The sequence below is a fragment of the Corylus avellana genome, chromosome 9, assembly GCF_965113065.1.
Source record: "Corylus avellana chromosome 9, dhCorAvel1.hap1.2, whole genome shotgun sequence".
Classification (NCBI taxonomy): Eukaryota; Viridiplantae; Streptophyta; class Magnoliopsida; order Fagales; family Betulaceae; genus Corylus; species Corylus avellana.
This window is the reverse complement of record NC_142498.1, coordinates 11,067,410-11,077,385: the sequence shown is the minus strand read 5'-3', so window position 1 is coordinate 11,077,385 and position 9,976 is coordinate 11,067,410. Positions and strand designations below refer to the sequence as shown.

Here is a 9,976-nt window from a genome sequence, read left to right as displayed (position 1 = left end):
GATTGAGTATTCAACACGTAGTCTTTTGTCTATGGGGTTTGGAAGTATTTAGTGTTTCCCACATATGGCGCCAAATTTTTGATATAGTTGATTGCATGCCAGTAAGTCAACCGAGAGTATGTATGAAGTGAACAAAGTGTAAGGTAAAACTTGGCAAATGTGCCGGCGGAGGACACCTTTGATGCCTAAGATAGTAGAGGGCTCTAAATAGGAATGGAAAGTAAGGAGTGAAGATGAAGGAGCTAAGGACATACCTAGAGTAGTGGCTGCCTTGTATAAAGCTGAGGATCTTCCTTTGCACAACCATTCGGACATGTGGCGACCCATGGTTGGGGGTGTCTTGACAGTAGAGAATTCCCTTCGAGGGTGAATGGACGATATTCCTCCAAAAGTTAATGGGTTCGGTTATAAGCTCAATTGAACAAACGGTTGTGGGTTTTCTCTTCAAACGGGTACATCCCATTTTGAGGGCCCAAGAGGCCACCTTGACATGCGGGCTAATTGGGTCCTTGGTAAGGTGATCCACCACCACCTTACATTCTACCTTACGTTTAAGAAATAGTGGTTTGTTATTTCTCATCATGATTCAACTAATAAATCCTATGGGTTACTTAACAAAGAAATTAATATATATATATATATTGTTAGGAATAATCCTACTCAATTGATCCAATTGATCCTGAGCTTCAAGGCCAGTTGTCCCCGAGACAAGCACCTTTAGAGATCATTAGGTATTCTCGGGACGAACATTTCCTGGTTTTGTCAGTATTACTTCAACACCAAAGATCCCAAGGATAACTATCCCCTGGCTCTACGGAAGGGTACAACCAGGATTCAATCCCTGGATTATTAGGATTGAAATCTCGTGGAATCCGGATAAAGATCTAACCCCAAGCTGAATTGGGAGAGAAATCCGAGTCAAGATCTTATTGTGATTCCAAGTCCAAATCAATCTCCAAGACTCCTAATCCAAGTCAAAGTAGGAGATTTACTCCCGGTTTGATTATACCTCTTAGCCTATAAATAGGCCCATATACCAGGTATAAACCCGAGACTGAATTATTGTGCATTGAGCATATATTACTCAGAGATTGAATTAGGCATTGGAGGGAGATCACGCCTACACCCAAGCCAAGCTCTCTTGATTGTCGTTATTTTGCAGGAGTCAGGTGACGTGAAGTCTGAATTGCAGCGTGGAAGGAAGATCGAAGATCCGTTTCATCATCAAGGAGTGTGTTGATCACACCATATTGGAAACTATACCCACAAATTTGATGGATTGGATCATAGCACACGTCTTATTATATGTATTGAAAATATAAGTCTTACTTATTAGAGGCAAAGGTTCTGCCATGTGTTACAACATTGAATGAGAATTTTCTTCATAAGATAAGCAAAACAATGATGTTTTGTGAAAGTTTACTAGGATCGAGTTCTACCTCTTTTGCCAAACAAGCAACAAATGGTACTAAGCCATTCTACAAACATGTAGCATGCACAACGGAATTTAAAAAAAAAAACAAAGATCTATAAACATCCACACACCCACAACATAAAGATTTGTTTATGAAGTGGAAAACCCTTTGAACACATCAAAGGTAAAAATCACTTCGAGGCAGCCAAACTCAGGAAATCACTAAATAAAGATTAACAGTTACAGAAAAGACGATACTTGATAAGTGTTAAAATATTCATATTTTCAGCCCTTAACTTGCATGTTTTATTCCTTCGGTTTTACTTAATTAGGCCATTTTAATTCCTTTTTGTGTTTTTCATGTTTTTACAGGCATTTGGAAGAAAATGAAGTAAAACTGGGTGATTTGGGCTCAAAGAGAGAAGATGGGAAAAATCGAAACTCCCTTACACTGTGATCAATCGCAGGGTACCTGCGATCGAGCGCAGTACCCGAGAGGACATAGCACAAAGCAGGCCAGGAGCGATCGAGCGCATGAAAGAAGAAGGATCGATCGCAGACCTGCGATCGAGCACACACGGGTTACGATCGATCGCACCCGTGCGCAGGAGACAACCCAAGGTGGCGGCTAAGATGTCCTTATTTCCATATGAGGGTTTTCCAACTCCCAATTGTAATAGGATTGAAACCCTATGAAATCCCTAGGGTTTACTACTTTTCCAAGGACTTTTAAAGCCTATAAATAGACTCCTAAGCCTTTAGAATAGACAGGCTGGGGGGAAGGAAGAAGAATAGGAGCTCTCAAGTTCAAGTCTCGGGTTTATTCTTTCCTATTCTTTTCTTTTATGAAGATGTTTAATATCAACTCTATGAGCAGCTAATTTATTTAGTAGGGCTGGATTGAAGCCCTAGTTATGTTTTCTTAATATTTCAATATTGGCGCCTTTGTGATGATCTTGTTGTGCTATTTAACTTGATTAATACCTGCTTGCATGAATTCCACATATGTGTGTGCCTGATCAACATATGCATGTGGTATGGATTAGTTAGTTAAATCAATTTGGATGACCGAGTCCTGGGTTTAACATAAGTAACAAGAGATATCCACGCCGGATTCTTGGGTTAATCAACATTGGAAACCGGGAGTATATACCATGCCCTAGGCCTCGTGTGTTTCTCGATTTCCATAGAACATATGCTTTTCTAAAGAACAACTTAGTATATACCATGCTAAATCCTTTAGGGAAGAAAAGAGTTAGACTATACACCATGCCTAACTTGTTGCTTAGGGAAATCTATAGCTTAAGGAGTATACACCATGCCCTTAGGTTGACAAACATTAAATATGTATAACTTGATCAAAGCATTGGCATATTGATATATTAGCTTAATATAATTAGTGGTGGATATCAAAGCCCTACCCTTTATTATCATCACTTCAACAATCAATCTTTATTTTACTTTTGCTTAAGGAATTTACTTTTAAACTAAAATTCAGCAATCCTCGTGGGAATGATCCTGTATTTGCACCCTATACTACCGTGTTGACCTTGTGCACTTGCAGGTAAAACGTACAATTATTTACCTATTAAATTGGGTAGATAATTTGCACATCAAGTTTTTGGCGCCGTTGCCGAGGATTGCGGCGAATTTTGTTTAAATTTATTTTCCTTTAGTTTTGTTATCTTAATTTACACTTTTTAATTTAGTGCTAGCAAAAACCAAAAAGAATTTCTCGTTTTCCCTAACTTTTCTGTTTTCTATTGCAGGTTGCGGATTGGCATTCTGTAATTGCGATCAATCGTCAGCCAAGTGCGATCGAACGCACCAACCTGCGATCGAGCACACAGTTCCAGGGAGCTTCCGGACCAGGCAGTACTGAAGCTGCCTAACTGAAGAAGTAATCTAGTTCATGCAAGGTCATCGATCTCAAACCTCAACCGTTCTTCCACTCAATCTTGAAATTGAGCGGACAAGTCGACAACGACCAAGAGACAAAGAATAAGAAGAAGTTGAAATGGAAGATTTGCAAGAAAATCCAATTGGGCCAAGACCCTTAGAAGCAAATCCACCACGGGTGAGGAGACCAATGAAGCAAGCATATGTGCCAACAACCCTCCATCAAACCTCTTGCATAGCATATCAACCAAAGGTGGAGGGCAGCTATTATATCTCCCCCCAAATCCTAAATGCATTGACTCATTTCAGAGGCACAGCTACTGAGGATCCCAACTTGCATCTCAAGGACTTCTTTGACTTATGCAAGTTGCAGCATGTTCAAGGCCTAACTCCAGAAAGACTTAGGTTAGTCCTCTTTCCTTTTTCATTGAAAGATAATGCTAAACTGTGGTACAATTCCTTGCCTGCAGAGTCCATTCATACTTGGGAAGAATTGACCACCAAGTTTCTGAAGAGGTTTTTCCCAGCCCAAAAGACAAAGCAGCTTAAAAGGGAACTTCAAATGTTCCAACAACGAGACAGAGATTTGTTCTTTGAAGCCTAGGATCACTTCAATACCTTGCTTCTAAAGTGTCCACATCACAACATCCCTCAAGATGATCAGGTACAAATTTTTTATGAAGGTTTAAATAATACTAATAGAGGGATGGTTGATACAGCTTGTGGAGGTATGCTAATGGAGAAGAGCAGTGAGGAAGCCATAGGGATCTTTGAGGGGTTGAGTGAACATACTCAACAATTCCCATCCAGAAGGAGGCAAGATGTAAGGAGCAAAGGCAAGAATGACGAAAATAACGGAATGCAAACTCAAATGTCTGCTGTGGAACAGAAATTGGACATGATTGTCAAAGCCATGACTACTCAGAAAATTTCACATCTACAACAGGACACACCAGCTCAAGAGCCAGAGAAGGATGACCTAAAGGATCTTGTACGACAACTGGTGACTTCACAACAGTAGTTTATGGCTGATGAAAAACGAGTCAACACAAAGACTGAGCAAGCCATACAAAAACTGGAAGTGCAAATGGGTCAGATGGCAAAGGAGCTAAGTGAGAAAAAGCAGGGAGAATCTCCAGCCTAGACAATACGCAATCCAGGGGGTCATCAGCAGCTGGAAGCAGTCACAGTTCTTAGGAATGGCAAGGTCATTGAAACTGAAGAGCCACCTCGAGCTACTCCAGAGGGACCATCAACTACTAAGGTAAACAAAATGGAGAAGGTAAATGCACCCCCCTTTCCTCAAAGGCTAGTCAAACCAAAGAAAGAAGAGCAACTCAGGGATATCTTTGAAACTTTAAGGAAAGTAGAAATCAACATTCCTTTATTAGATGCAATTAAACAGATTCCTTCATATGCTAAATTTTTAAAGGATTGTTGTACTAACAAAAGAAAGTTTCAGGAGTATGAGACAGTGGCCTTAACAGAGGAGGTAAGTGCAGTCTTGTTAAGGAAATTACCACCAAAGCTAACGGATCCAGGTAGTTTTACCATTCCCTGCAGGATAGGAGACTATTCTTTTGAAAAGGCGCTACTGGATTTAGGTGCAGGAGTGAATTTGCTGCCTTGCACTGTATATGAAAAGTTGGGATTGGGGGAGCTTCAACCAACCTCTATCACCTTGCAACTGGCAGACAAAAGCATCAAACAGCCAAGAGGTATACTAGAGAATGTGTTGGTAACGGTAGGTACATTTATCTTACCTGCTGATTTCATTGTATTGGATGTGGAAGAATCCCCTATGCCATCACCTTTACCTATTATCTTAGGAAGACCCTTTATGTGAACTGCTGACACTACAATAGGTGTGAAAAGGGTATTGTGAGCATGAAGGTAAATGGAGAGACAATAGAGTTCAAAATATTCGATGCATTGAAATTACCTCAAGAAGATTTAGAATGTTTTGATGTTTGTATAATCCAAGATGTTGGTGAGACAGTTTTGCAGGACCAATATAAAGATCCATTGGAGGCCACTCTCACCCATAGTTTCACAAGGCAGGACATTGAGCCAGAACATGAAGATGTTACTAATGATGTCATGAAAATAGTGCATCACCTTGAGGCTTCTCCAAAATACCCAAGTAAGTATAATCCTCCCTTCGAGATTCTTGAGCCTACTAATTCCTCTCTTGTTCCCTCTGTTGTACAGGCACCCAAGCTGGAATTGAAGCCATTACCAGAACACCTGAAATATGCATACTTGGGAGAAAACAAGACATTACTAGTTATCATTGCTGCAAATCTGAGTTGTGGGGAAGAAGAAAAGCTGTTAAGAATCCTTCGAGAACAAAAAACTGCTTTGGGGTGGACCATTGCTGATATTAAAGGAATAAGTCCAGCCAAGTGCATGCATCAAATCTTCCTTGAAGAAGAAGCAAAGCCAACCAGGGATGCACAGAGAAGACTCAACCCACACATGAAGAAGGTAGTCAAGGCAAAGGTATTAAAACTATTGGATGTGGGCATCATCTATCCCATCTCGGATAGTAAATGGGTCAGTCCAGTCCAAGTAGTACCAAAAAAGAGTGGGATCACAGTGGTGAAGAATGAAGATGATGAACTGATACCCACAAGAGTAACCACTGGATGGAGGGTATGTATTGATTACAGAAGACTAAACAAGGTAACCAGAAAAGACCATTTTCCATAACCCTTCATTGACCAAATGCTAGAAAGGTTAGCTGGCCATAGCCACTACTGCTTCTTGGATGGGTACAGTGGCTATAATCAGATTGCAATAGCACTAGAAGATCAGGAGAAGACCAACTTCACATGTCCTTTTGGCATATTCGCCTACAGAAGGATGCCATTTGGCCTATGCAATGCCCCAGCTACATTCCAGAGATGCATGATGAGCATTTTTTCAGACATGGTTGAGAAAACCATAGAGGTATTTATGGATGACTTTAGTGTTTTTGGGTCTAGTTTTGATGAATGCCTCCACCATTTGAAAAATGTTCTCAAGAGGTGTGAAGAATGCAACCTAATGCTCAATTGGGAAAAGTGCCACTTCATGGTTCAACAAGGCATTGTGTTGGGTCATACTATTTCAAGCAAGGGCATTGAAGTGGATAAGGCCAAAATAGATGTCATCTCCAAACTTCCCCCACCTCTGACAGTAAAGGGGGTGAGGAGTTTTCTTGGACATGCCGGTTTCTATAGAAGGTTTATCAAGGATTTCTCTAAGATCTCTAGACCTCTCTGTGCATTGCTAGGGAAGGAGGCCAAGTTTGAATGGACCAAAGAATGCATGACTACCTTCACACACTAAAAAAGCTGCTCACTTCTGCACCAATAATGCAAGCACCTAATTGGAGTCTTCCCTTTGAGCTAATGTGTGATGCCAGTGATTTTGTCTTGGGAGCTGTCTTGGGTCAAAGAATCAATAAGGTACCTCATGCAATATATTATGCTTCTAGGACTTTGAATGATGCACAGCTAAATTATTCTACCACTGAGAAAGAATTATTAGCTGTTATATTTGCTTTAGAAAAGTTTAGATCATACCTAATTGACTCTAATTTCATTGTATTCACTGATCATGCTACTTTGAGATATTTGTTTGCCAAGAAGGATGCAAAGCCAAGATTGATCAGATGGGTATTATTACTGCAAGAGTTTGATCTCGAGATCAAAGATAAGAAGGGCAGTGAAAATGTGGTTGCAGATCATCTATCAAGACTACTTCATGAGGAAGAAGAAGATGAGCTTCCATTAAGTGAAAAGTTTCCAGATGAGCAGTTATTTGCAGTAGAGGTCCAAGTTCCATGGTATGCAGATATTGTGAATTATATAACTACCAAGGTTTTTCCACCAAGAATGGCTAGTCACAAAAGGAAAAGGTTGAAGTCTATATCTAGACAATACCATTGGGATGACCCCTATCTGTTCAAATTTTGCCCTGATCAAATCATTCGAAGGTGTGTCTCACAAGAAGAGCATTGGAGCATTCTGCAGCATTGTCATCAGTTTGCGTGTGGAGGACACTTTGGACCCAAGAGAACAGCACTTAAGGTACTACAATCTGGTTTCTATTGGCCTACTGTATTTAAGGATGCCTTTTTGTTTTGTAGCTCCTGTGATAAATGCCAAAGGACAGGCAACATCTCATCTAGAAATCAGATGCCAATGCAAAATATTCAGGAGGTGGAGCTCTTCGACGTCTGGGGTATTGATTTCATGGGTCCATTTTTGAATTCATACGGTTATTTGTATATCCTTGTGGGTGTGGATTATGTGTCCAAATGGGTCGAGGCTGTCCCCTCAAAAACTAATGATCACAAAGTGGTGGTGAAGTTTTTGCAGGACAACATCTTCACTAGATTTGGGACACCAAGAACAATAATTAGTCACGGAGGGAGACATTTCAATAATTTTGCCTTCGCCTCTTTGATGAAGAAGTATGGCATCACTCATAAGGTTGGCACTCCATATCATCTCCAAACCAGTGGCCAAGTGGAGATCAGCAACAGAGAAATCAAAGGCATCCTTGAAAGGACAGTGAACCCCAACAGGAAGGATTGGTCACTACGCTTAAATGATGCACTATGGGCTTATAGGACTACTTACAAGACACCTATCGGTATGTCTCCATATCGTTTAGTTATTGGGAAAGCATGTCATCTACCAGTGGAATTGGAACACAAAGCGTATTGGGCCATCAAGAAGTTTAACTTCAGTATGAAGCAAGCTGGTGACAAGAGGAAGCTCCAACTCAATGAACTGGAGGAACTAAGGCGTGATGCATATGAGAATGCCAAGCTTTACAAGGACAGAACCAAAGCATATCATGACAAACAACTAGTCAGGAAGGAGTTTCAAGTAGGACATAAGGTTTTAATCTATAATTCAAGATTGAAACTCTTCCCTGGAAAGCTTAAGTCAAGGTGGTCTGGGCCCTGCATTGTTACACAAGTATTCCCTCATGGAGCCTTGAAAGTTCACGACCCTCAGACCGACCAGTCATATAAAGTCAATGGACACAGAGTTAAGCCATACCTTGAAGTCAAGTTAGTACCAAGAGATGAAGATTTGACACTCCAATCCGTCCACAATGGAGCATCTACTTCTGGGCAACACTGAGAGGGGACCATCGTCTGGCTGAAGACGTAAAACTTAGCACTCATGGGAGGCACCCCATAGCATATCCTTTTATTTTAAGTTTGCTTTATTTTATTTTGTTTGATTTCTATTTTGTTGTGTTAGTATTTTTTTTGTGTTATGTTGTTTCTCTTCCATTCTGTTACTGCGAACGATCGCACCACACATGCGATCGAGCGCAGGTCTCCATATGTGAGCCTACCACACTCTGTTAGTGCGATCGAACGCACAGTATGTGCGATCGAGCGCACCTGGCAGCATTCCATAGTTATTGTTTATTTTGTTTTGTTCAATTTTTATTTCGTGTTTGTTTTGTTCCATTTTACTTGTATTTTGCAGGGACAAGAGTGCTTCAATTCAAGTTTGGGGGTATGCTATAAGCCATGCTTTCCAAGCCTATGTCGACCATCTCCTGGGTACATTCTTTCCTTTACTTAGACACATTGGGGACAATGTGTCATTCAAGTTTGGGGGTATGGGCACACATATTCACACACACTTTGTCCCAATTTCATGTTAATTGTTTGTTCTGTGTGCTGTTTGTTAAAAAAATAAAAAAAATAAAAAAATATAGTTTACGCATGCCATGTTTGCTCTAAAAATATTAAGTTGATCTAAAAGAATTGTGGCTTGAATTCATCAGTGAGCTTAAAATTTTGAACACATGATTTGATGAGTGAATTTGTTAGTTTGGTTACTTGTTGAGGACAGTTGAAAAATCACATGTTTGATCTGAGCACTTAAGCACATTAGCACATAATTTGTGAGGTATGACATGAGTTCTGAAATGTGTGTTTCTGCATCTTGAATGAAATTGGATGACTTATTAGATGACACTAAGGCATATTTGAAAAAAAAAAAAAAAAGAGTGTAAAATAAATGATCATTGATGGCTTTTCATTGAGTAACTGGACCTCTTGCCTCAAAGCATTGAATGTTCACGTCAAAAGGTGAAAAATTTGGATTTCATCAATGTCATGGTTAGCTAGTTTTGTATCCTTTTTGACTCGAGTTATTAGGTCCTTAGGGGTGTCTCTACACCTAATGCCCTAAAACCATCTGGTTTAGGAGTCATTGACCTAACACTCGCTACATGGGTCAATTAGAAAGCTTAAGGGAACCAACACTGCACAACCTAACCAAAGACAAAAGAAAGAAAAAGAAAAATGCCAGTGTGTCATTCTAATAGGAACTTCAATGAATTCTGAGATAAGGAGACATTGCATATTGGAAAGATTTGGAAGCCTCATAATTTTGTACTAGTTCACTGTACACAATTTTCGAACTTGTGATGTTTTAGCATGTCCTTTGTAAGTAATTGCACTTTGAGATTCCAAGTCATTGTGAAGATGGGGTTCAATTTTTTTTTAAAAAAACTTGCTGATGAATGAAAATCATAATCTTGAAGTGATACTTTAACTTTTGGAAATAACATGAACTCTTGCATAATGTTTGTGGGTAACATTTCTGGAAAACCCTCACGAGACTGCACTCGTCCACT

At 40.0% G+C, this 9,976-nt stretch overlaps 1 protein-coding gene across 1 annotated transcript; it reads left to right on the top strand.

Annotated features, from left to right (window-relative positions):
- The first annotated feature begins 6,672 nt into the window (after nt 1-6,672).
- On the top strand, nt 6,673-8,457 carry LOC148583688 (uncharacterized). The gene is made up of 3 exons (XM_088510760.1): nt 6,673-7,145; nt 7,449-7,596; nt 7,681-8,457. Exons 1-3 carry the CDS (start codon nt 6,673-6,675, stop codon nt 8,455-8,457), a joined length of 1,398 nt encoding a protein of 465 aa, XP_088366886.1.
- The last annotated feature ends 1,519 nt before the right edge of the window (nt 8,458-9,976 follow it).

Excerpts from the sequence above, each read along its gene's own strand:
- LOC148583688 (XM_088510760.1), top strand. The coding sequence starts at position 6,673 with ATGCAAGCACCTAATTGGAGTCTTCCCTTTGAGCTAATGTGTGATGCC. Across the intron at positions 7,146-7,448 it reads GTAGAGGTCCAAGTTCCATG|CTCCTGTGATAAATGCCAAA; the intron begins GTATGCAGATAT and ends TTTGTTTTGTAG. Across the intron at positions 7,597-7,680 it reads ACGGTTATTTGTATATCCTT|GACAACATCTTCACTAGATT; the intron begins GTGGGTGTGGAT and ends AAGTTTTTGCAG.